General features: G+C 43.4%; 1 protein-coding gene across 2 annotated transcripts; it reads left to right on the forward strand.

Annotated features, from left to right (window-relative positions):
• The first annotated feature begins 473 nt into the window (after positions 1 to 473).
• boc (BOC cell adhesion associated, oncogene regulated) lies at positions 474 to 26,570 on the forward strand. 2 transcript variants are annotated; one of them, XM_062441534.1, is made up of 18 exons: positions 474 to 567; positions 13,634 to 13,762; positions 14,200 to 14,472; positions 18,168 to 18,314; positions 18,974 to 19,117; positions 19,608 to 19,901; positions 21,042 to 21,314; positions 21,409 to 21,677; positions 21,789 to 21,954; positions 22,359 to 22,424; positions 22,782 to 22,991; positions 23,337 to 23,512; positions 23,625 to 23,847; positions 23,957 to 24,142; positions 24,239 to 24,453; positions 24,570 to 24,658; positions 25,143 to 25,294; positions 25,909 to 26,570. In XM_062441534.1, exons 2-18 carry the CDS (start codon positions 13,651 to 13,653, stop codon positions 26,076 to 26,078), a joined length of 3,165 nt encoding a protein of 1,054 aa, XP_062297518.1. In that variant the 5' UTR covers positions 474 to 567; positions 13,634 to 13,650; the 3' UTR covers positions 26,079 to 26,570. The 2 variants fall into 2 exon arrangements, with proteins under 2 accessions (XP_062297518.1, XP_062297519.1); XM_062441535.1 differs by having other exon boundaries at positions 24,573 to 24,658.
• The last annotated feature ends 169 nt before the right edge of the window (positions 26,571 to 26,739 follow it).

Raw genomic sequence — 26,739 nt, forward strand, 5'->3', positions numbered from 1 at the left:
CTGTGGGGACCAACGCATACCAAATCAGGGGGAACAGAGCAGGGGGGTAGGGGAGGGGGCGCACTTTTCTCCTCCAGGACACCGTAGTCTTGAGAAATAGGCGTTTTAAAGAGTTTTTCTGATCATATTCACCTGTTTGTTTGTTGTAAATATGGTTACAAGTTCTACTTTTACGCACAACCACTGGAAAGTCCTCAGGGGTTGTGAGAAGGGATTTGTTGTCTGAGGAAACGGCAGTGCAGTACCCAGCTCTGGGATTTTGGGAGCCAGTCCCTATTGTTCAGATCCCTCCTCCTGCTTGGGAAGTGGGAGGACCCGAAAAGGCGTCGCAAAAGGGAGAATTGTTTGAGAGCTCAGTCATCCAAAAACGGCCTTTCAATGTGAGAACTTGGGGAGCCGAAGAAAATGTCGGTGGCATCGCAGTAAATTACTAAAGCAGCGAGGCTTTAGAGGGAAAAGAGAAGTAAAAACTTTTGTTTATTGGGACTAAGACTCACCGCAGAAGAGAGACGAAGTGAAGATCGGCTGGCTAAAAACGAGGTGTGAGCACCAAATACAGCGGTTTTGGTAAGTTTTACTCCTTCATGCGGTCCATGTTTTTGCGGTGTTACGCTGCATATCAACATGTATTACAAACGTATAAGTAAATATATCAGTTGTGATGTGTGTTTGCAACTTTACGCAACTCTGTAACGACACGATTACTACTTTATAAACAGAAAAAGTTGTGATTTTTGCGTCAAGACTACTTGCTCATGCGTGAGTACTTAAGTAGCAACATTTGTTTTGTTTCTTATTGATACACTATAACTTTGCCACACAACGTGTCTGTACCGTCAATCTTCTTCATTTGGATGGAAGTTTGCGTTTTGGCTCCCGCTTTTGGATTCACTTTTAACAAGAAAAAGTAACTTTGCGTTGAGACTTAGCCTGTTGTTGATTGGATGAGCTGTGCGTCCTTATTTTCCAACGTTTTCCTCCTATTTCTGTCCATATGTGCCGACTATTACAATGCGATACATGTATGTGAGGAGGAATCAGCTTTGTGTGACACGTTGCAGAGATTCATAGCTGTGTTTTTAGGGATACGTACGTTTTTCTTTAGAAAAGTGCGTCTACGTTTTGCAGGCCGCAGCCTATAGCTATGTAGTCGCTCCCATAGGGTAACAGAAAACAGACATGGTGAGCTCTGCCAGATTTACCCCCATATTATCATAGGGGAGTGCAACCGTGTAGTGGTGGGTGTAAAGTTTTGGAAAAGTGTCCGTAAAAATCAAAAGGACAAAATGCATTGAGATGCTAAGGTAAGCAGTGTGTTGACCCATCAGTGTCACGATGATGCTCGTTATGGATGTTATATATAATACATGATAATATGCGTATAACTAGTGAAAATACTAAACGTGATCAGTGACAAAACACTTTCTTTACTCACCGGTTACTGAAATGAGCAAACCATAACAATGCCACCTGAGTGCATTTCTACAGTCCCCTTCACCTAAAGTCCTGTAGTGTTAGAATAACCTAATTAAGGCCTAATTAAGGAATAAACTGACAGCTCGGTGCATCATCCTGCGTCGCTGTCAAGAGACTCTCTCCTGATATCATCCTCTCATTCAGGTCCGATTTAATGAGAAAATGTTTGTCTTAATCCCCGGGCTGCTAATGAGTCTTGGGCCGGGGGTGTCAGACACCGTGGGGGCCGGGTGGACAGACAGGGGCCTTGCAGGAACAGCCGCAGGGGCTCAAGTTTCCAACCCCAGGTGTCGCTTTGTTGTTTGGATTACATTTCGCCTCCACTGTCGCGCACGGAGGAACCTCTGCGATTCAGTGACAGACATGGCATCAGACAAGAGGGCCTGATTGTTCCCGCTGAATCAATGTCACTTGGATTAAAAGTCGAAACGAATGGCCTGGCCTCCTCCAATTAGGTGCACAGTTTATAAGGGAATTAATTGGTCTCAGTAAAAAAAAAAAAAGAGCCTCTTGTTGTTTAGTAGCATGAGTTTGTTGTTGCTGTTGATCAGCTCTGGCAGTCGGATGGATCAAAGTTGAACTAATTGATTCCAGTCTGATTATCTGTTTCTCAGACTACTTTGGCCCCTTTGATTACTTATGTGGAGCCTGAAAAACAAAATTAGAGGAGTTTATAATCAATCTGACAAGACACTGAAATATCAAAGCATACTTCAACATTATGCAGCTACTGTAGGTTGAAAATATCACACTACACTTCTAAAATAGGGGATGAAATAACATAGACAAGATTTTTAGACCTGATTCATTATTGGAAGTCATATTTATGCTTCATATCTCTATAGTAGCATCATGATGTTATGTTTTTACTCAGGATATGATGATGAATGAGATGCTCTCAAGCTGCAGTCCCAGGCCAAAACAAAACCTACTGCTACTACTAGTTCTCTAAAGTAGAGTTTTAATTGATAAATTGATTAGCCAGTCAACACAAACTTGAACACAAGTTATTTTTCAAGCAAAAATGCAAAACATATCGTTGTTAAAGGCTCTCAAATGTTTTCTGCTTTTCTTTGTCATACAGTATATGACCAAACAAGTGATATAATGATGACAGCTTGGCTCTGAGAAAAACCTTTTTACATTTCTTGACATTTAATAGACTAACATATTAATCAAATAATCATCAGCCGTAGACTACAGTAAAGTAGACCTTATTCATTACTTAATACCACAGGCACAACTCACGTCCCTATAGGAGTATTATAATACCATGTTTTTTACTTATGCAGGATATTGTGATGACTTTAAGACTGCCGTCTTATGCAAATACAACAGCTATCAACTGGTAGTGCAGAAAATGTACCGCAAATGGCGCAGCATAGTCCTTGAAAATCCTACAAGCTGGAACAGAAAATGTGCGTGCCTATAGGTCAGAACAGGAAACTAATTTTATTGTCTTTTCGTTACAGAGTCTGGTGCGTGTCCAGGTTTGTGTTGCCAGAAAGACATTTTCAATAAAAGGAGCTTGAAATTACATCTGATTGATCTTGGTTACCGGCCAAATGGACTTGTAGCAGCAACAAAGCTGCCAATTTTCCACTCTTTGGCCTGTATGGTGGTTCTTTTTCATTTGGCCTATAGGAGCTGAGCTTTCATAGCTTGTAAAGAAAAGTTACTGTGTGGATTTAGGTATGCGGCCAATGGCAATAGAGTTTCTCACTCGTATATTAGTTTATTCTCCCCTTTTTAAAAGTCTGATGTAAGATATAAGTGGAAGGATAAGATTTAACTTGTTTGACTCTTGGCCTTTTACAGCGCGGTTCTTACATTTGGATGTAAATCAGAGTTTTCATATGGAGATGAATTTTCAAGATGCATTTCAAGATTACAAACAGCCAGCATTTCCATGAGGGCTGCTGTTACTGCTCGGATCTCGTGTGTGTGTGAGTGTTCGCCAAAGTTCCTGAGGTTTGACTCTAGAGCTGGAAAGCTGTATTGTTATTGTAAAGGGTGTAACATTGGCGTTAATTGACAAAGGAGGGAAAAAATCCTTCCTGAGGGCATGCTTTCATCTCTATGACAGCGGGTACACTCATGCAGTCATAACAGCCTGCAGGCAGAATCTGAGGGCCTTCGCTGCACATGTGTGTGTGTCTTTTCGTGTGTGTGAGTGATAGTTCCTGTCCACTCAGGATCATCTCTTCACACTGGAATGTGTTTATTGTCACTTTGGTCCTCAACCGGCCTCACCTGCGTGGTCATTTTAAGATTAGAAGAAGACAAATGAGTGTGTGTGTGTGTGTGTGTGAGTGAGAGAGAGAAGAGGGGGTAGTTTACACTTAATAATTTCATCAAACGTTTTTTCGGGTTAATGTACTTTTCATAATGGAGCCAGGAACACAGTCATCGCCAAGTAAGGCTGCCTGATTTCCCAGAGCTGAACATTATTGGCCTGTTGACATACGATGCATTAGGCCTTCAGTGCTGACAGATTGGAGGCTCAGGACTCAGGACTCAGGCCTCGTGCCCCCGGGAGGGTTTCTGTGTCCAGTCAGACATGGATAACCAGAGAGGGACACCTGGACCGGCAGGTGGCCGGGGTCCAGGCCCCTCCCCTGGGGCTGCATACCTCTCTCCTCCTGATCCTCCCTGTCAGCCAGGACCACAGAGAGAGACAGAGAGAGAGAGAGGGAGAGAGAGAGAGAGGAATGTGAGGTTAAAAAAGGGGGGGAATAGAAAAGGAGAAAGTTCTGACAGAGAGTTGGAGAGGCTAATTAAACAGGCGATCAAACAGTGAGATTATTGAAGCAGGAATGAAGATAAATTGGATGCAAGGAAAAGTAAGACAGAAAAAAATGCCTCAGATGGAAAATTTGTTGCAAAGGAATTGTGCAAGATAATTGTGAGATAATTGTGCAACTACTCCAATGCAAAGCGTCATTTTTATAACATGCAGAAACCATATCTGGATGCCCGTCTTCAGTTAATATCTGTATTATGAATATATTAGGGCTTTCAGTCATTGTCTTAACAGCCCTAATAAGGATTATCCAAAGCTCTTTAAACCAGTTGAGTTGATTTGTTCCACTACATAAAGTAAGAGTTAAGAAGCTCTTGATTGGATAATGAAGTGATCCAAGCCGTACTCTGACTTTCTCTCACACACATGCAAACACAAGCACACACGTTGTGAGTCTGGTGTGAGTGCTGTTCACTCATTGATCAACTCCAGACCCGGGTTAGAAAGCTGTGTGTGTAGACAAATAGCCCTGTGTGTGCAAAGCAGATATTTGGACAAAGATTAGGGGGTGTTATTACGAGCCAAAAGCAACCCAGACGCCTTAATAGATCATTCACACACAGGCACAAGATTGCACTCTGACTGGGACTGTTCAATTGAAGCCTCAGCTAGCTTCTCTTCTCTCTTTCTGTCTCTATTAGGCACATATTGTTGCAGCTTCATTATGTTCAAAGACAAGACTATAACCTGAAGTACCATTTTTTTAAAAGATATGCTGGAACAGTATTTCTTCGAGCATGTGTGAACGAAACAATAAAAACACCAGAAAAAACATAGAGGAATCTGGGTTGTGTTCCAGGGCTTTAACCAATAATCAGATTTAAAGTGTTGCCCCAGAGAGAAAAAACTCATCATTGAAGAATGTCAAACTGGCAGGAGAAGACATGATTCAACAGAATAAATCACTGGGCACCAGATTAGTTAGTTAGTGGGCCCCCGAGGTTATCAGAACTGGAATTTTCCATTGACAGTGCGCCTCTGTTTGCCGTCCAACCGTATGTGCGTGCGTGAGGTTATATTTTATGATATTTCAGAGCACATCCGTGGCTCTGAGTGACAGGACAAATGGTAGCTCTGCCTTACCATGTCTCTCTCACACACACACATACTAATCCAGCTTCTGAAACCGAGAGCTCTCTTTGAAACAAGCCTCTTCCAGCTGTTTCTCCTCTTAACAAACTCCTTCAGGCCCAGCAGCTTTCACTTTACAACCGACTTCGACCGGTTGCTCCATCTCGAAAACCATTTGACGCTCCACGCCCTCTCTCTCTCCCTCACTCTGTTCAATTTCCTGTCTCTCCTTTTTTTTCTAGCTTTTTTAGCTTTTCTAATTCCTGCTCATATCTGTTTTTCCCCTTCAGTTGTTTCATATAACTTTACAGCCTTTCTCCATTCCCTCATCTATCCCCCTCTTTCTTTCCGCCTCCCCCCTTCTTATCTCGATTTCCTAATGCCTCCTCATATCTGTTTTTCATATAATATTTCACTCTCTCTGCTTTTTCTCTTCCTTCCTTCATCTCCCACTGAGAGTTAGCCTACAGGGCCAGGCAGTCTCCCTCTCTCCCTCTCTCCCTCCTGGTTCCTGCTGAATAATGGGGAGAAATTGCTCTTGATTTATAATTGGTTCCATTCACTCTGATGCATGAGCTGCCAAAGGAGTTGGGGGGCCCCTTTCACCCCCTCATATCCCTCCTCCCTCTCGCCTTCCCTCCCTACGATGCAGGAACACACAAGGAGTAGACTGCATATATGTACAGCTATGAAAGTCTATATTCGCATGCGTGAATGCCATGATGCGCATGAAGTTTATCTCTTCGGCCGACAATAAGTGGTAGCCTGTTTTTTTGCGTGTTGACATTTGGTTTTGGAAAAACTTCCTGAGGTCTGCATATTTATGTGCCTCTGTGAGTTTACTTTTACCATGTAATAGGAGTTTGTTTGATTGCTTGCTTATGTGTCATCAAGTGTGTGTGTGTGTGCAGGGTGAGAGAACATACAGCGAAAGAATGGTTGTGGGTAAGTGAAATATGTAACTGCATGTGGTGTGTTTGTGATGAGTACTGTGAAATCCAGGGTATTAGTTAGTTTTCACAGTACTGTATGAGAATGATACAGTGCTGGAAAAGAGAGACTATTGTTCCTCTGGTTAAAACTTGTCAGAAATGATCCACCTTCCACAAAAGAGTCTCAAGGCAGACACATACTCTTTATGTTTTGCACAGTGATGTCATTATATTAGGGCTGCAACTAACTGTTGATCATCTGATTAGTGGTTTGGTCTATAAAATGTGGATCCCCATTGATCCCCAAAGTCTAAGGTGATGTCCTGAAATGTTCACTCTTGTCCTGAGCAGCAGTCCACAACTTGAAGATATTCAGTTTACTAACATATCAGACTGAGGAAATCGGAAAATGTTCACATTTAAGTAGCTGGAATCAGAGAATTTGGACTTGGACTGGAGAATGACCACGAACGATTAATCAACTATCAAAATAGTTGCAGATTAATTTAATAGTTGGCAACCAATCGATTAATCAATGAATTGTTGCAGCAGTACTTTAAATATCTTGTTTTGTTTAACCAACAGTCCAAAAGATATTCACACCTCAGATTTGAGAAGGTGGACATTTTTGGTATTTTTCCTCATTAAATGACTCAAACAATCAATCAATTATCAAATGTTGGCATACATGATGATAACACATGTATAGTGTGTCTTTAATACAGTTTTAGAGTTAAAAGTATAAAAGTGTCTTTCTAGCTATATTGATGGATAAATGATAAATGATGATAAATAGCTAGCTTGTATCAATCTGTCCTTTTTTCCTTCTAGCTATCTTTCCTTCCATCCCTCCATCTAATTCTCCTTCCTTCCTTTTTATCCTGCCATCCATCTTTTTCATCCCACTTTCTTCCGTTGTTCCACTATCTTCCTTTCTTTCCTTTCAACTATCTGTGTAGGCCGATGTTTTAAGGCTGGTAATTTTAAAATTAGTGATTAACATACTGAAATAGTTTCTCAAACTATCGATTACATTTTTTTTGGTCTATAACATCTCAGAAAATAGTGAGATAGAATGTCCAACATAATTTCTTACAGCCCGTGGTGACATCTTCAGATGTGATCAACATGTATGACACTGAAAATAAACATGTCAGAAGCTACAACCTGCAAACATTTGTAATTTCTGCTTAATAAAAAACTAAAAATGATGATTTGATTATCAAAATAGTTGCTGATTAACTTTCTGTTGATTGACTAATTGATTAATCATTCCATCCAGTGCATCCATTTTACCTTCTTTTTATCTATCCTACTCTCTTTGCTTTCATCCATCCATCTATATTTCCTTTCTTCCTTACTCCCTTCCATCCCCCTCTCCTCTCTGTTACCTACATCTCTGTTTGGTCAGGCTATCTGGCTCAGACTCCCTAAAAAAGGCATGATAGTCCTGTTCCCATGGCCCTGGTGGGCATGCTGGCATCTCACGCCAGGAAGAGGAATGTGGGTGGGTGTGTTCACCATGGTGTGGTAATTAGCTCTCCGTAGTTAATTCGGCTTCGTTATCTAAATTATGCAAATGCGGCGGTGCCTAATTGATTAGAACGCCCCCCTTCTTTCCATTGCAGGTCTGTCCAGATCCCCCTCGTTAATCCTCGAGACGCTCTGTAGCTCGTTAGTGTCGGTTCGGGGGTGAAGGAGGGTTTGGACGAGCATATAGCTCGTTAATACTTAGTGAAGCGTGTGCGTGTGTGTGTGTGTGTGTGTATGTGTGTATTATGAAAGAAGAGGGGGTAAATTCTCAACCTCATTAGAGATGCTTAGATGCTTTTGATGTGTAATTTTATGGCATGAGAACAAGTGATGTCTCGAGTAGAGGATTTGGACTGACCCCCTCTCCACCTGTTGGGAAGAGTTTCCATGCCAAGATAAGAGTCCAGAACGTTCTCTTCTTATCCAAGAAAGCCGGTCTCCAAATAGAGGAGAGATAGATGGGAATAGATTTAGGATTTGTTCTTTGCCAAGTTTTTCCTTGTTTGAAGTACAACAGAAAAGTATGGAGATTGTCCAAATCAGTCTGCATTATCTATGGCACCATGATAATACATGGCAGATACTCAATGCCAGAATTATACTTGAAAAGGACACGATAAGTGGTACCAGACACTCAGTTTTAACTTTTAATCCTCCATTTATCTTGTACAAGTGAATAACAAACAATGACATATTGATAACTACAGTAATTAACTACCAGTCAGTTGTTTGACTTTTGGTGGCACAATTATTAATAACTTGATCATCAGAAAATTTGAGGACAGCTGCCAAACGTTTGATGGTTTCAGCAGCTCAAATGTGAGGACTCTAGAGTTTACATAACTCTAAGTTGAATATCTTTTGGCAAAGAAAGATGCTAACTTGGAATATTACAACATTTCTTCCCAACTGATTAATCAATAATGAAAATGATAATTCGTTGCAGCCCCGTCTTTGATTAAAATCCTCTCTTTGGTGCCGTGTGGGTGCTCTCTCCCTGCGTGATGGTCCAATGGTGAACTGGGTGTGTTGTTGGTTTGTAAAGCAATCTCCAGACCTTCCTTATCCTCCTCATCCTCCTCCACTCAGCAGAAACCAGGGCCAGAGCGAGAGGCCAGCAAACAGATTGACAGAGTGAGGGGAAAATATGTTGGGACATTCAGCAACGCTCTCACACACGCTCTCTCAAACACACCCTCTCATTGACTAGACCCTGCTCTCTCCTCCTGCTCGCCTGCCAGTTGACATCCTCTCTATTAATTTGAGTTGCCGTTCTGCTTTCTCAGTCAACCTCTCCACCCCTCCCTACCCCATAAACCCCCTTCACCCATCTCACATCAATCCATAAAGGCACTGAGCCCCCCTTTCTGCCTCCCCAAACCCTCCACACACTGCTCTCAAACCTCTTGGTCATTGAGCCCCCCCTCCTTCTCTTTGGTCATTGAGCAGGGCCCATCAGCTCTTCCCCGGGCCCTTCAGAGTAGCGTCTCCCCTTTCTCCAGGGGTGCACGGGGTCTTTGTCCGTGCACCGGCTCACTGCTTTACAATGACTCTCCACTCTATTAAGGTGCGTTCTGCCTGTTAGCGTCGCCAGGGGCAACCGGCCTCCCGCATGGCAGCTATGCAGCATGGCATTGTGGGCCGCAGGCCCGAGCGGGGCAGTTGAACCCCCAGCACTCCTCACACTTGACACCGCATGTGTTTATCTAAAGGGGGGGCTTTGTGGTGTTTGGAGAACCTCGAGGGAGGGGAGGGTGGGCACAGGGTGTAAAAAGACGTAAAACTGGGGGAGGAGGGAGGGCAAGAGGGGAGTTTGGGGAGGTGATAAATATTCAACAGCTCAGCTACTCAGGAGTTACTACCCTTCTACCCCTCCACCACAGCCGCCCCTCCTGTGTGTCTTCTCCATGCCAGAAAGCAGATGGAATGTGAGAGCTCAGGGAGGAGGCTCCAGTCTGGTTTTATCCAATTAGCAGGGTTGTCAAAATGAATTTATCCACGGAGGCAGGGGGACAATGGGACCGGCAGTGGCCCGGGAGAACAGGGGCCCCGGTGTCTTTACTTAGCACGCTCACAATGAACTTCTGTCAAGTGACTCTCCCACAATGACATATAAGGCACTGGCATACCTACACTCACGATGCATGCCTGCACACCACTGCCACAACCTCATACTCGCTGCTGGCCGCGGTCTCTCCGAGCACTCTCCATGATATAACCACAGTACAGATGTTGCACACGGATACACACACACACACACACACACACACACACACACCTGTCCATTCAAGTCCAAGGCAAAACACAAGTGTTCATAAGCAAAGTCAAGATGTTTTCAGGTCCATTAAAATGACACAGCATTACAATATTTTTCTTTCCTCCCTCCTGGAGTGATCTGATCAGATACCAGTGGTCTCTTTTTCCCGAATGTAAAATCTGTTTACCTTACTGCTTAATACTTATTAGCATCATTTTTATGTAAGGTACCATGAGACCAGATGCTGTGACCAGGCACTAGAAATTAAGTTGGCTGTTATAATGACATAGGTAAAGAAACAGTCATTTATGTGGATTGGTGACACAAAATCTGCTTAATAAGGTTAGGATCTACCTCTACTTAGTGTTCCTTCAAGTTCTTTCAATGCATGTCTCTCTCTTATGAGTTTATTTTTCTTAATCTAGCTTTTTTTAAACTTACATTCTTACATGCAGTCAAGTCTTAAGGCAGCGGTGTCTCACAGTAGTCATAAGTCTCAATTCCTCAACATGATTACAGAAATAACTCCACTCCTCTGTAATAATACTTCTCGAGCAGGCAGATTTTGAACATTTCACACAGTCCCCTACACTAAACTGTCACTGAAGTATTTTTTAATGCCACAAAGCTGCTCCCACAAAGTGTTTGCCATGTTCATTACTGGTGAGGCTATAGCAAAACAGTCACAGGCACGTATACACACTAACACATTCTCTCAGTTCTTAATTTAGGGGAGCTGTCTGTGAGCGTGCTCTGGTTTTTATCAGTCTCACTGATGCGTAGGAGGCTCTTCTCCCTCTCTGTGTCTGTGACTTCTCAGGGAAGGATGGATGGAAAAAGTTGTCAGGCCATATTTTCATCTTGAGGCAGGGTATTCACTAAGCAAACACACAACCCTGCTGACTAATGAATCAGACAGACAGACAGGCTCAAAGGAGTGTTGCTGTTTTTAGGGAGTGATGATGTACGAGGGGCCTTTTTCATACCGCCGTTATAATAAAGCTCTATCTCTGTTTCTTTCTCTCCTCCTGTCTCACCGCCTCTGATTTATTTGTGAGACAGAATTTGGCAACAACAGACCGGCTAGGTAAGAGGTGTCAGTGTCCTGCTGTGCGTCCAGTTGGCAGATTGACTGGTGTGGTTTTACGGTTAGCGACTCTCGCAGTTGGGACAGGTGCTCGATACAGATGTATATGTGTCTTTTATGGGCAGCTGTCCTGGGTTGTGTCCATACAGCAACCGGCCACAGAAGCCACAGGCCTTCAGCTATGTTCGCTCCTGGTTCCACAGTAGCTTGCTGTTTGTTTACCAAGCGAGCCCACTACTGATGAGCCACTCTGAGAGGACGTGTGAGTAATTGAAAGTGTACATGTATGAAGGGCAGCAACTATAGATTATTTTCATGGCCGTCACAATTTCCCAGTCCGCACTGACATCTTCATATCGCCTGTTTTGTCTGACTAATAGTCCAAATATTCAACAAAACAGAAAAGCAGTAATTCCACATTTGAGTGTAATGTGCTTGCTGCTTGCTTAAGGCAGCTGTAATCAGTGTTTTTATATTAACAATGGCTCACATGACTATTCATTGTGACAAACCCACAAAGAATTATTACACAACTTTGCAGTGTTTAGTGTCTTTGTTTTAGTTTTAAAGCCAGCTTTAAAATCTTTACTGTTTTGCTTCACTCTTGCTATTCTTATCATTTTCAGACACACCAAACAGCTGTTTTTAGTCAAAAATCTCTGATAAAGCCATTGTAAACAGCAGTATATGGCAGGCAGATGAAGACAATGATAAGCTTAGTGGACATAGTGGAGCATTTAGTAGTGGTGGAGACCAAAAACAGAGCTAAAATGAAAGTGAAGATGGCCAGAAACAAATGAATGCAGATGTTGTTATGTGTCTGCTGTGTGTGTAAATAAGCAACTGTTGGCTAACAATTTCTTACAAGATGATAATATTTTGATGTTGTATTCACAGCTTGTGTCTGCTGCCAGTCATCAGTCATTGCAGATGTGATCAATAAATAAAACCACTGTTGATTCACTACATTTGAAGCAGTTCATCTACTAATCGTTAGAGCTCCACATGGTTTTTTTTGGATAGTGTTGAAGGTAGTTCTTTGTTCCTGTGCATGTCGTGAGCACTAACAATCTAAAATTGTTTACACACATTCATAATGTGCAATTAAAATGTAACACAGTAATGTGTGGTCTCCTGTGGCAGTTGGATTAGTTAACAGCTGTTTTTCCATCAGCCTGCTGCTTTGCTCATTTTCACTAAATGTGCCAGGCAGCTAAACATTTTCACTGGGGCCATTAGATGATGAAGGTGCGCTGTAAGAGTTTCCATTCTCTTACTGTCCTGCTTTGGCCCCTGTGTGTGTGTGTGTGTGTGTGTGTGTGTGTGTGTGTGTGTGTGTGTGTGTGTGTGTGTGTGTGTGTGTGTGTGTGTGTGTGTGTGTGTGTGTGTGTGTGTGTGTGTGTGTGTGTGTGTGTGTGTGTGTGTGTGTGTGTGTGTGTGTGTGTGTGTGTGTGTGTGTAGTCCCTAGTCTCTGAGCTTCATCAATCATCTCCTTGCCATAATAAGATCAGGACAAATATGTATTAGAAAGTCGTGCTCTTCCATTTTGACTGTATCAAAGCAGGACAGTTTGGGCCCTCGAGTGTGCGCATGTTAAGCGACATGTATGTATATGAGAAAGAGAGAGGGAGAAAGAAAGAGAGAGATTCAGTTTTGCAGGACCACCCGCCTCATCCTGACGGGAAGTTGTTAGTTTAACCTGACAGGAAAGAATTCGGGAAACTTGGCAACAAGCAACAAGGGAGAGAGAAAAGCTCCCCTCTCTATATTAACTGTTAATACACTGACCATTACCATCCTCTCCTCCATTTTCCTCCCAATGCATTCTGCACTGAAGTATAAAAGAACTTCCATCTCGCACAAATGCACACACTCCCACAGTGCTGCGATATATATTTCCCCCGTCCCCCTCCCCTCCTGCCTCTCATTAGTTGTTCTTTGTCCCAACTGCTGAATGCAGCCTGTGTGTTTTCCTTCCTCCTCCTGGACCCTCTACCTGTATCGGTTTCACCTGAGCTGGAAGGTGGAGGGGTTGGGTTACGCCCCGCAGAATGAGGGCGCCCCTTTGATGAACACAGGCTAGATGGGTGCGGGTACAGGCGGAGGAGATGGGGTCAGCAGTGAGATGGGGGCTGACAGAAAAGAAAGGCTTTATTTGTGTCTGGAGTTTGGCTGCTAAGGGTATTGCGTTGAGTGCATCGCCTCCCCTAGGTTTCGTTAATGGCTGCCTGTTTGTGTATGTGTGTGTATACAAGTCAGTTAGAAGCAGAGAGAAAAGTGCATGTGTAAATGTCAGATTGACTGTTTGGATGGATGATGTATGTTTCCAAGCAAGAAGTTTGGTAGCTTTGTTGTCAGTACAGATCTGTCTGTGTGTTTGTTTCAGTCTGAATGTCACAGCTTGTACTGTTTGTTTTGAGTGTACCGACTTTGTAAATGACCCTCTAACCTTCTTCTTTGTGTGTGTGTTTCAGGAGGTAGTGTATGGAAGATGTCTGGAAAGCGAGACTGGACTCCGTGGATGAAAAAGAGAAGGGCTCCAGTGTTGTGTGCTCTGGGAGCAGTACTGCTGTGCTGCCTGCAGAGCGGCGCCTCTGTCTCCGGTGAGTAGACAAAATGAGATGGTGAAAAATTGGATCTAAGTAGAAATCTGCATGATTAAAATGTACACTCTGTTACTGTTCCATAGAGCCTATTATGGACTTCATATATGCTCAGTTTATGAATGCCTTTACATTAGGTTTTCCAAACACCTGGTGCAGGATAAGTCTTGCCAAGGACAAAATATTTTGGCTCACAGGGAGGGAGGTGTTTTACGTGTCTGGCAGCTGCAACAGCAGTTTGTTTGAAATACATTTGAAGAAGTGGGTAGTTTGGATGAGCTGTACTAGCCACCAGAACTGAACTGAAAAGAAAAGAAGTATTGTATGTCAACAGAAATTCCAAGCAAAGAAGTTATTGCAAGGAAACACCTGTATATGGTGACTTGTATGAAGTTTATGTTGCTGCTGACTGCTCTGTGTAATCTTCTCTCCATCAGACGAGGTTCCAGTGTTCACTGAAGAGCCCGCATCAGTGGTGCAGAAGTTGGGAGGCAGCATCAACCTGCGCTGCAGTGCCAGGCCCTCCTCTGCCAACATAAGCTGGCGCCTCAACGGTCGGCAGGTGGTGGATGGAGATCCTGGGGTGGTGCTGGGCCCCAACAGCTTGTTTATCCCCACACTCTCCAACTTGACTCTTGGCAGATATCAATGTGTGGCCAGTACCGGCGCAGGAGCTCTGGCCAGTGTGCCTGCTAACGTCACCGCTGCCAGTGAGTAGCCACCCACACAAAGCTTCAACACATAAACACAAACACACAGGCCCCTTTTGGCCCCGTTTTGGTTTGTCAGAGCATCCAAAGAACGCCTTTGACTTAATTTTCCTCTAGTAGACCAAAAACAGTGAAGGGGTGGTATTTGTTTGCTTAAAATTTTCCCCAATACAACACTGTAAACCTTGTTTCTTCCACTGCTTGTGGCTTGTTTGAATCTGGTCCTTCAACTACAATTTCGGTGCTAATGTTGCAAAACTGTTGAACATCACTGATTAGTGATAACAGCTTCGGATAGTCAGGCAGTAATTATTCTGTGCACTTCGACAAAAACAGCTGCTTTTAGTGTCATATTGACCTAATGGAGTTAAAGTGAATTATTCTCCATGTTGACGTTTTTAGTGCAGTGCCGGTCTGAGTGTGTGGTGTTACATTTGATATGCATCATGGGACTGAGAGGGGGCCTGAAGCTGTGTAACCTGAACCAGAGGAATGGAGGGGACCCAGGGGCTGGGGCCGGTCAGAGTGGGGAGAGGGGACCAGGATTCAGCCTGGGGCCCCCTGCCTTTCTTTGGCCCCTCTGCTCCCCACAACACCACATTCCTCTCCACAGGGCCCGACAGCAGGGCTCACCAGAAATTATGGCCCCGTAATTGGGTAGAGGGCTGTTTTGTGAAAAGCAGGGGGAAGATAAGGATGTTGTGTGTGTGTGTGTGTGTGTGTGTGTGTGTGTGTGTGTGTGTGTGTGTGTGTGTGTGTGTGTGTGTGTGTGTGTGTGTGTGTGTGTGTGTGTGTGTGTGTGTGTGTGTGTGTGTGTGTGTGTGTGTGTGTGTGTGTGTGTGTGTGTGTGTGTGTGTGGACAGAGGATATGGGTGTATGCCTGACTTGAACACACTATTAAGTAAAAAAAAAAAGAAGAGGCTTTTAACTGTACTTATTGTTTCACATGTAGGGATGTGATGTATGAGACTGCCAGAGCTGAAGTCTGAAGTGCTTTAGGCCAGTTGAGACAAGATCCTCACACAAGATGAGACGTGATGTCACATTCTCTGTCTCCTTGAAGCCCTCCATAACCTTACACACACATTTCTCTTCCCTCACACATTTTTCACTCCTCGCCCTGTCACTTTCCCTCCCCTTCCCACCTTTCATTATCTTTCACTTTCCCTCCTCCTTTGTTGTCTTCTCGTGTTCTCATGTGATAGTTTGTCAAGCTGTGATTACGAGAAACTTCGTGGCGCTCGTATGAAGGTTATTGATAGCTCAGAAAGTGGATGAATCGTGCTGAGATGACCACACGTGAAGCCAGACTGTTTTGCCCCACCTCCCCCAAAAACGTCTATAATTTAATAACGGTTTCTCCTCAGTCACTCTCAAACCGCCTAAGGAATCGCTCCACAGGGAGTGTGTACGTGCCTGCCTTTCCATGTGAGGCCTCTTAGCTGTATGCACATGTTTTTTGTGATCAGGATAGGTTGGTTCCAGACCCTCCTCGCTATCCGACTTCAGAAGAATCTGTGCTTTTTTGGCATAAGTTAAAAGCTCCTCGCTTGAATTCTTGTGCAGACAATCACCCTCCCTTTTGCTGCAGAAAACAGAGACATGTATCTGCACAACGTGAACTCACAACACATTGCACAAACATGTTATAATTTAGATGCACACACACACACACACACACACACACACACATTGGCCTCCTGCTGCTTCACATAAAGATGATAAATGCACTGTCTCTCTAGAATTATTTAAGTCGGCCTTGCCAAGCAGCCCTGGTGCGGGAGGTCTGCTTTACTTTATGAATACCATCAATCCTCTGTTCTGCCTCTCACCCGGGGCTTGCAGGTTATACACACACACACACACACACACACACACACACACACACACACACACACACACACACACACACACACACACACACACACACACACACACACACACACACAGACACAGGCACAGACACACACACACACACCTGAGATGCATGCGGGGTTGCTCCTGTGAAGAATGCGTGTGTGTGTGTGTGTGTGGTGGTGGTGGGGGGGCGTTAAAAGGTGTAACTGGAGGAATTTGGGGGAAGCAAGCAGGAGGAGGAAGGTGTACAGATATGGGGGGAGGAAGGGGAGGTTTGGCTGTAAAAACAGCACCTGATTGATTTAGCAAATGGAGCGCCACAGTCTCTCTTTAAAGTTTTTTCCCCTCAAACACACACACACACACACACACACACACACACACACACACACACACACATACACCACTTAGTTTGACATGCTCTGGCTGGGATTCTCATCTTTCTGAAAAAGAACTGAAACAGAGTTGGAGATAAAGATATGGTTGTGTGGTGTGTGTGTGTGTGTGTGTGTGTGTGTGTGTGTGTGTGTGGTGTGTGGACCCCTGATATCCCCCATTTCTCCCATTAAAACTCCCCCAGACACAGACAGGGAGGGACTGATCCAACATGCATGTTGAATAAATCAAAGCTGCCTGCAGTGAAGGTGTTTGCTCAGTGCTTTGAGTAAATCACTGTGATGTCCATATCAGTAGATACCCTGCCCTTAACTAAACTTTGCTTATTGAATTAGAGCTGTATACAAAGTCTCATCAGCTGACTGTATACCAGCAGCGTGGTCTTTTTGCCAAAGAGAGCTGCTGGTCCAAGAAAAACACACCAGTTGTAGCACCTCTGGAAAGAATGAAGAGAGGCTGTGTTTGTTAAGAATAAATCAACAAAGACTGGTAGACGTTTAATTACGTTCTTGGAGAAGTTTTATTTATCTTTCATTTCACTGTTGGACTCCTGCATGATAAATTACTTTCTTTTTCCCCTCTTGAGCTGTTCCTTTCTCTCCTTTCCTCTCATTTTAGTTTCCTTCTGCTTCAAATCTGTAAAATGGCAGCATCCCCCCCGCTAAGCTTTTTGTAGGTTTTTCTTTTCCTTTTTCTTTTTGGCTTCTTAAGAGCAGAATTTTGCTGTTTCCTCCCTAAATTCAAACTGGATATCTTCCTCTGAAACTCTAGAGGATGGACACCTCTCACCTTTGACCTTGTGGCCAGGCCTTCAAGCCGCTCAGGTGGGGGTGGGGGGGTGGGGGTGGGGGTTTAGGAGGTCGGAGGTCAGATGAGTGTCTGTGCTGTGCAGACTGTGTGTCTGCGGGACACAGTCGCACATGGCCCCAGTAATCCCACTCCCCATTTCCCACAGAATCTGAACCGGCTCCAGTCCCAGTATAATGTATGACGGGATTAATGACACCTACTCAAATGTTACACACACCACTTTTAGGCTTTAACCTTATCTAAAGTCGCATAAAATGGGTGACAAAGTAAAATGCAGCAAATGTTTTGAGCCAGAGTTATACAATTCTTTGTTAAGAAAAGCAGTGGGAAAGAAATCGCTAAATAGAAGTGGAGGAGGATTTTCTTTCAAAGAGAGGACACATTAGTGAAGTTGTGGGAATGTGGTTACAACACAATGGGGGAAAGCTGATGTAAGAGACACTCAATATGGAAACAGCGCAGTTATTATAGAGTTTATATTGCACAGAATATTGTGGTTTTCTACTTCTGAAACTGAGGACTGACTGTATATGTGACTGTTAGATGTGATTTACACAGTGCATAAGATGATGAAAGAATAGTGTTGCAGCAATGTGACAGCACTGACTTTTCCCTGCTTGTGTGTTTCTCAGAGCTGCGGGACTTCGAACCAGACGACCAGCAGGAAATCGAGGTCGATGAAGGCAACACAGCTGTTATTGAATGTCACCTCCCGGAGAGCCAGCCCAAGGCTCAGGTCCGCTACAGCGTCAAACAGGAGTGGCTGGAGACGTCTAAAGGTACCGTGTCCGTGCTACCATCACATTGTGGCTAATTCACTGTCTCTCCCTCTTGCCCTCTTTATTCCCATACTATCTTCATAATTTACCGGAATGCTATAATCCTGCTATCTGACCCATCATAAAACCGTTGATAAGGGTATTATCTTGAGAATGTTGAAACATGGGAATGCAGTTGTTTATTTTTCAAACTATTTACTTCTAAGTTGCCTGGAAGAGAGGAAAAGCTCCAGTGGTTTGTGGTTGGTATGCTGATGATGCCTGGGAGCTGTAGGTACTGATATCTACAGCTTATCTGTGAGGAAATGAATACCACATTGAAGAGCATTCCCTGCATGCTCTTAGGCAGACTCCAGGGCGCCACCTTGTGGTCTCTGACAGGGCACACATGCACTGGAATGGCACATAGTACTCAAGTTACACAAAGTGTTTCACAATGTGGATTTGATTTTTCTGAAGTTCATCTCTGCCCTGTAAATTCTTGTATATTTAAATTCAATCTTCCTGTATATAAAGCCTAATCTCATGTTACTGCTTTGTTAGTATTGCTTGTTTTCTGCCACTCCAAAGGATTAACTGTTTTTTTGTGCACACACACATTCATTTATGGGTTTGTCAAGCCCTCAGAGCTCTGTCTGACGTCTTTTTTTCTCCTGCAGGGAACTACCTCATCATGCCATCAGGGAACCTGCAGATAGCCAATGCCACGCAGGATGATGAGGGGCCGTACAAGTGTGCTGCATACAACCCTGTCACTCAGGAGGTCAAAACCTCCAGGTCCGCTGACCGCCTTCGCATACGCCGTGAGTCACCATCTCCAACACCCTGATATTAAAACAGAAACACCAAAAAAACCTACTTTTATATTTCTAATTTTGATCACAATACATTTAAAAGACATGTTGCCATACTGAAATGTCAACTCTTCAGCCAATAAGAAACTAAATGCGGAAAACTGAAAGACATTATCAGAGTTTGTAACTGTTACTGTGGGCACATGTGGCTCACACTCGCCAGTAAAGAGCGACTTTTTTTGATGTGATCTTGCCAGGATACATTTAGTCATAGGTGTTGCTGCTCATAACTCAATCATTTCAACACTTTTATAGTATGTCTTCAAAGGTGGAGATGTAAGTGCTTAGACATCACATTGTGATTTAATTTTTTTATATTCTGGATCAAATCCAACCACAGCAAGCATTTAAAGAAATGGCTGAGAGAAGCTACGCAGATTTATAAATGGCCAGTAGAGATGAACAAACGTCATATCATAGTGATGTGGTCTTTTTGTAGGCTCCACGTCAGAAGAGGCTCGTATCATTTACCCGCCGGCATCCCGTTCCATCATGGTGACCAAAGGCCAGCGGCTGGTGTTGGAGTGTGTGGCCAGTGGCATCCCTACTCCACAAGTCACCTGGGAAAAGGATGGGCAGGACCTGCGTTTCCATAACAACACACGCTTCCTACTCAGCAACCTGCTGATTGATGCAGTGGGCGAAAGCGACTCGGGAACTTACATTTGCCAGGCTGACAACGGCATCGGCTTGGCCAAGTCTGCCACGGTGCTCTACGACGTGCAAGTTTTTGGTAAGTAACGTTGAAGAAAGAAGTAAATGAAAGTAGTGTGAACATTGTGTTGGATTACTTTTCCTCATTTGGGCTTTTTGTATGATTTGTTTTGATATCTTTTAAACCAGACCCTGAACTAATTTGTGTCATTCAGATTCCTGTAAAGGCTTTTCATAGTGAATTAAGTATTTTTTTATTTTTTTTATGAGAAGAGTTTTGTCTGTGTCATGGATTTAATAATTAGACTGACTCCTGTTTGGCGGACAGAGAAGACAGGGGTCTGTGTGTGTGTGTGTGTGTGTGTGTGTGTGTGTGTGTGTGTGTGTGTGTGTGTGTGTGTGTGTGTGTGTGTGTGAGAGAAGCATGTAAGACTGGGCGGAGTTGTTCAAGAAAGAGTTAGTGGAGACAGAGCTCTCTGTTCTGTAGCAATACTTGATTGAGTGCGTCTAGGTTATGGATGACTGTTTTTACAGTGATTTTCTATGAGTGTGTGTGTGCATGCATGTTTTTGTGTGTGTTGTGGGCTTGTCTCTATGCAGCTGGCTCCAATTAAAGCTAGAGAGCTGCTGTAGCTGTAATGAGCTCTGTTTTTCCCTGATTCACAAGCAGCCAACCATCAACTCTGGGCCTCGCCTGCCTGGCTCTTCACAATCCCCTGTCATACAGCCTCTACACACATGCACACACGCACGCACACACACACACACACACGCATACGCACACACACTCTCTCACTCACTCACTCACACACACACACAGAGCTAAAATGATTAGTTGACAGAAAGTAAAAGTTAAGTTGACCAACAATTTTAATAATCAGTAATTCATTTGAGCTCTTTAAACAAGCAAAAACACCAAACAGTCACTTCTTCCAGCTTATGAAATATGAACATTTGTAGCTTTTTGTCCATTTCATATGAATGTAAATGTAATATTTTGAGGTTTTGGACTGTTTGTCAGACCAAACAAGTCATTTAAAGATGTCACCCTCTGCTTACGGAAATTGTGATGGCCATCTTTCTCTCTTTTCTGACATCTTATAAACTAAATGATTGTTCAAAAACCTGCACGATACCATTCAAGCTCCTAATAAGCTTTGGAGGCTGCCTCTTTACTTAGTTTCTGCCTCTTACTCCCTTTCTCCTCTGTCTCCTGCAGAGCCTCCACAGGTGACGGTGGAGCTGCAGCAGCAGGAGGTTGTGTATGGAGAGACGGTGCGCTTCACCTGCCAGGTCCGAGGTAGGCCTGCACCCACCGTGATGTGGCTCCACAATGCCCAACCTCTTTCCCTGTCTCCTCGCCACCGCCTGACCCCAAAGGGGCTTCGAGTCTCCAACGTGGGCCCTCAGGATGATGGGCTGTACCAGTGCATGGCTGAGAACGGAGTGGGCAGCTCACAGGCCTCTACTCGCCTAATCACAATATCAACTGGTAAGTCGGATATTTTGGTAACTTATCACAGCTTTAATTCTTTTATTCCCCTCTCACAGCCTTGAGATTTCATGATGTATGCTTTTTCCTCTAGGGATTTCATCCAGAGGGAAGCTGCCCTCAATCTATCGGCCGCTCAGTCCAGATAAAGTCCTGAGAGAGCAACCGCCTGTGAGGCCAGGGATCTCGGGCGCCATGTTGCCTCTAGACTGCTCTGAGCTGCCGGGACAGATCCTGCCTGCAGAAGCACCCATCATCCTCAGCCAGCCACGCACCGGAAAGGCTGACTACTATGAGCTGACCTGGAGGCCGCGGCATGAGCGTGGTGCCCCTGTGCTAGAGTACATGGTCAAATACAGAAAGGTACTGCCAAGAGCTTTTTTTTCAGAGTATATTATCTTTTAGTGTGTTCACATTCACATTCACATTCAAACACACAATAGTCAGTAACTTATCCCTCTGTCTCTCTCTTAGGTGGGAGACCCTCTAGCAGAGTGGACTTCCAGCAGTATCTCAGGCTCTCTCCATAAGCTGACCCTGGCCAAACTGCAGCCTGACAGCCTGTATGAGGTGGAGATGACTGCCAAGAACTGTGCAGGCTTGGGACAACCTGCCATGATGACCTTCAGAACCGGTAAAAGTAAGACACTTCTCAGAACTGTCATAGATTGGTCAAAAATGCACACATGCTGGAGCTTGTCATTTTGATTCCCTGCAGTTTTATATTTTATTCTATGCTGTCAGTGTATTTAATGAAAAATGTTTAAAGGATAAGTCTGGTGATAAACTGTAGTTTTCCTACTATAAAGAAATTCTACAGAAAGACCTTAATAAAAATGAATGGATCCTACTGACAAATATTGAATATTGCAGTCAAATCTGATATCATATAAATGAGGTTCACTGTTGCAATGAGTGACATGGTTCTTCATTATGATGAACATGGGTACTGCAGTTATTCTGAGTCAGTCCTACAAACACTGTCCTGCAAGTCCTGTAAGTAAATACTTACTCAACTCTGATTTTCTGTTTTTACTTCTTCAGGACGCAAAGGTCTAGGACAAATTGATCCACCAAAAACTCCTGCAGTTCCTTCACCAAGCCTCTCTCGTGAGTATCCCTTCAATTCTGTACCTCGCTGTTCCCTTTTGCAGTTTCCAGCTCCAAATAACTATACTAACCATAACTGTAACTAAATATTATTGTACAATAAAACTTCCAACTTCTAACCGTTCTCTTTTTGACTAACATGGACTTTTCTCGATCTCTCTTTCACTTCTGTCACTGAAGGATGAGCTCTCTGTAAGTTTATTGCGATCATGTTTTTTGCCTTCTCTGTCATAATTACTATCATTTGTTTTGTTACCATCAATCTCATTTGTTTTTTAAGACATTACAGTGATGTTGTCTGGTGAGTTTATATCTGTTCTTGTCCCCTATCTCACACCACTGCTCCTGCTCCTGCAGCTCCCGAGGCCCCAGACAAGCCCACGGTCTCCACAGCAACGGAAACGTCAGCGTACGTAACTTGGATTCCTCGTGGCAACCGCGGGTTCCCCATCCAGTCTTTTCGGGTGGAGTACAAGAAGGTGAAGAAGGCAGGAGAGGACTGGGTGACGGCGGTGGAAAACATCCCCCCATCGCGGCTCTCAGTGGAGATCACCGGCCTGGAAAAAGGTCAGCTATCTTCACACGCACCTCAACAGTGTTGTTATTATTCTGACTTAGGCAGAGTTGGGGCGAGAAGTTGGATGTAGTACCATATAATTATAATGATGATGTCCTGCATAATTACATTCCCACGGCCCGTAAATTCATCAGCATAATGACTGTTGTTAGAGTAATTACTGCCATCGATCAAAACCATAACCAGATCGCAATCAACATCGCATTTGCTCTGAAAAGGAAAACAAAAAATGAATGGAAAACAAACATCATTAGTCTACACACAATACAGAGCTTCTTCTAAGCAGCTCGCAGCCCCTGGAGACAGATTAGTAATGATTATCCTTCTTCATGTAGGTACTTCCTATAAGTTTCGTGTTGTGGCGGTGAATGTGATCGGTTCCAGTCCTCCCAGCGCCCCATCAAAGGCGTACACAGTGGTGGGTGGGAGAACCCATGAACGCCCTGTCGATGGACCTTACATCACCTACAACGAAGCCATTAATGAGACCACCATCATTCTCAAATGGAAGGTGAGTGACTAGAAGAAAAAAACAACGAAAAATCAATTTCCCAACAATTAAGCACCATCATTTTTTTCTGTGATATTTTGAATTAATTGTAACATTTTATTCTTCTCAACAGTACACTCCCGTAAACAACACGCCCATCTACGGCTTCTACATCCTTTACCGGCCGACAGACAGTGATAATGACAGTGACTACAAGAAGGATGTGGTGGAGGGAGATAGATATTGGCATTCGATCACAGACCTGCAACCGGAGACCGCCTACGACATCAAGATGCAGAGCTTCAACGAGAAGGGAGAGAGTGAATTTGGCAATGTGGTGATCCTTGAGACGAAAGGTGAGGTCATATTGACTCAAACTAACCTTTCAGATGTATTTACAGGCACCAAAAATAGTCTGAGTGGACTTTTTAACCATTTTTCCCCGTTCTGCCTCTGCTATCTTAGCTCGTTCTAATCAGCACCGGCCTGCTCCATCAGAAGTCCCAGAGCCAGGGCCTGAACAGAAGGGCGGGCTGGTTCCTAGGCCGGGCGACCTCCCCTATCTCATAGTTGGTATTGCCCTGGGAGCCTTCGTCTTCATCATTGTGGCCTTCATCCCTTTCTGTCTCTGGAGGGCTTGGGCTAAACAGAGTGAGTACTCCTCACAGTCACTCAGATCCTTGCAGGAGTAAAAGTGTTTGCCGCCACATGTGTGTAATCACATTTCTCTGTTCGTGCTTATTCCAGAGCAAACGTCCGACTTGTGTTTTCCCACTGTGGCCACCCCCGTGTCGTCATGCCAGTACACCATGGTTCCCCTTCAGGGGCTTGCTCTAGTTGGCCATTGCCCGCTGGACGCCCACATGACTGCTCCACATGGCGTCTACCCCCCTAATGGGGAATACATACCGAATGGCAAACCACACCACCCCACTCACTGCCTGCCTCCTGGGCTGCAGCAGGTAAAACACAGTTCATACAGGACAGGCTTACTTTGCTTGTTTAAAAGCTATAATTATTATGAAAGTGTTTTTTTGTTTCTGTTGAAGTTATAATCTATATGCTCTTGTGTTTGCAGGAGGAGGTGGACTGTGATATGGAGTGTGACACATTGTTGCCACAGACAGTTTCAAATGGACATCTGCCGGTCTACCACTACTCCAATGGGTACAAACACATATCTTATTACTATATACATTGACTGTGTTGTATTTGTGGGACATTCTCATTAGGGAGCAAAATCAAATGCTCAAGCTAGACAAAACAGAGAATCTTACAAAGTTTTAGCCAATATTATTTTTAGATTGTGTTGATCTGTATTCAACAGATTATAGAGACCGAATTTTAATGGACTGGTGAGTAAATTAATCAATTAGTCAACCCAGAAATAACATCAACTAGTTTGATAACTGGTTGATCATCTAACATCAACTTGTTTGATAACAGGTTGATCATCTAACATCAACTAGTTTGATAACAGGTTGAAAATCTAAGTAATTTATTATGCTAAAATGCCAAACACTAGTGTTAATTTTCTGTTTCATATCAATATATACTAAATGTATTTGAGTTTTGAACTTGAGAAAATAACTTGAATATTTTGCTGACATTTTATTTAAAGTAATATATTTTCCCCTCCTCTTTTCATTAGTGGTCCTGGTCATCATGAACATACTTGCTTCCCTCCTGATGATTCCACTCTTCAGCTCCTCGACTCTTCCCATCAACTCGTCAGTTCACAGGAACTGGGAGATGACAGCAGTTTCTGTGATGAGGATAAAACAGAGGAGGACATCATTCAAAGTAAGGGCAGATCCTCCCATTAAAATCTGCTCCTGATAGTAATATTCTTAGTTTGTTAATAGTCCTTTTTCTGACTCATTTGAAATGTAGCTTTTTTGTAAAGCTAGTTTTTGGTGCTCAATGTGAACTTTGTCACTGTTGATAACTGATTGATAGACCGAGGGGGAAAGAGTCCATATTAATACTTTGAATGTTGAAGATTTATGTGTGACAACTCAGTGTCCACTTACGAGCTTTCCTCCAGCTTTCAACAGCATTTCAAAGTCTTCATCAGTGAATTGAACCGGCTCAGTTGTCATCACGTGACCTAAGTATGAAACAGTGGTCACATGATGACAAGTGATTCCTCAGTTTAAAGATGTTTTTTGAGATGGTTATGAATGAATTTCCATTTGCTGATGAAGACAAGGTGAAAAAGCTCAGAAAAAACTCATAAGTGGACTTTAAGTTGATTTTTTTTTTTGTGATCCAGAGGTCAAGAAGTCCTATGCACAACTGTTTGACTCTTTTGACATGATTTGAACCTCAGAATCTGCATCCTTTCAGCTCTTTTTATTACACAAAACCACCCTCATGTTTCCTGACCAGTTCTCTTTCCCTCCTTCTTTATCCAGAGCCGGGGTCCTTTCATCTTCTATCCCTAGAAGACGAAGGAATCTTCACCACATCATCTTCAACAGCCACAACGCCACAATCCCAAGATATATCAATACAGGGAGTGAACATCCTCCCAAGTGAAGCGTTCCCTGAGGACGAAGGGACAGACAACACAACGGATGCATAAGAGACTGTTAAACAGAAGAAAACAAGAGAAAATATTTATTTTTGTATCACAGATATTTATATATTTATGCTTTTGTACATAAGTGTTTGATTATACTGTATATAAGGTTATTTTCATATTGAAAAAAGACTTTTAATTCATGAACCCACTCCCTTACTACATCATGGACAAAAGGAGTACCATGTTGTGATGCTGAACTCTATTCTGCATTTCCTGAGGAGGTAAATAAGTTTGAGACGTAATTCCTTGCATGAAGATCAGTCAGGGGCTTCTTCTCAGTTCAGCACTTCATACCCTCCTCACTCCTCATTTCATTCCTCACAGACCCCCATCCTCAATGTTTGGACCTTAGGTACTTAGCTTTACATACAACAGAGACAAAGGGACCATTCAACAGAAAGTCTGATGCTGTTATTATGAGGTGCTTCTTTGCTGTTTAGTTCTGTTGCTTTATCACGTGTTCAAAATACAACTGTTCGTCTGTCATTTTGTATAGCGATAACAAATGTATATGCATTGTTCATCATTAACAAACTATTAACAAGTGTATGCAACATAAATCATTCTGTTTCAGTAGTGAACAAGAGATTATATATTGTATAGTTATTTATTTTTTTGATTTGTTATTTTTTTAAATCACTGAATGGGAGAGATTCTGGAA

The sequence above is a fragment of the Scomber scombrus genome, chromosome 20 (assembly GCF_963691925.1).
Source record: "Scomber scombrus chromosome 20, fScoSco1.1, whole genome shotgun sequence".
NCBI lineage: Eukaryota > Metazoa > Chordata > Actinopteri > Scombriformes > Scombridae > Scomber > Scomber scombrus.

Excerpts from the sequence above, each read along its gene's own strand:
- boc (XM_062441534.1), top strand. The coding sequence starts at position 13,651 with ATGTCTGGAAAGCGAGACTGGACTCCGTGGATGAAAAAGAGAAGGGCT. Across the intron at positions 18,315-18,973 it reads GTGGCTGGAGACGTCTAAAG|GGAACTACCTCATCATGCCA; the intron begins GTACCGTGTCCG and ends TTTCTCCTGCAG. Across the intron at positions 23,848-23,956 it reads GGTGATCCTTGAGACGAAAG|CTCGTTCTAATCAGCACCGG; the intron begins GTGAGGTCATAT and ends CTGCTATCTTAG.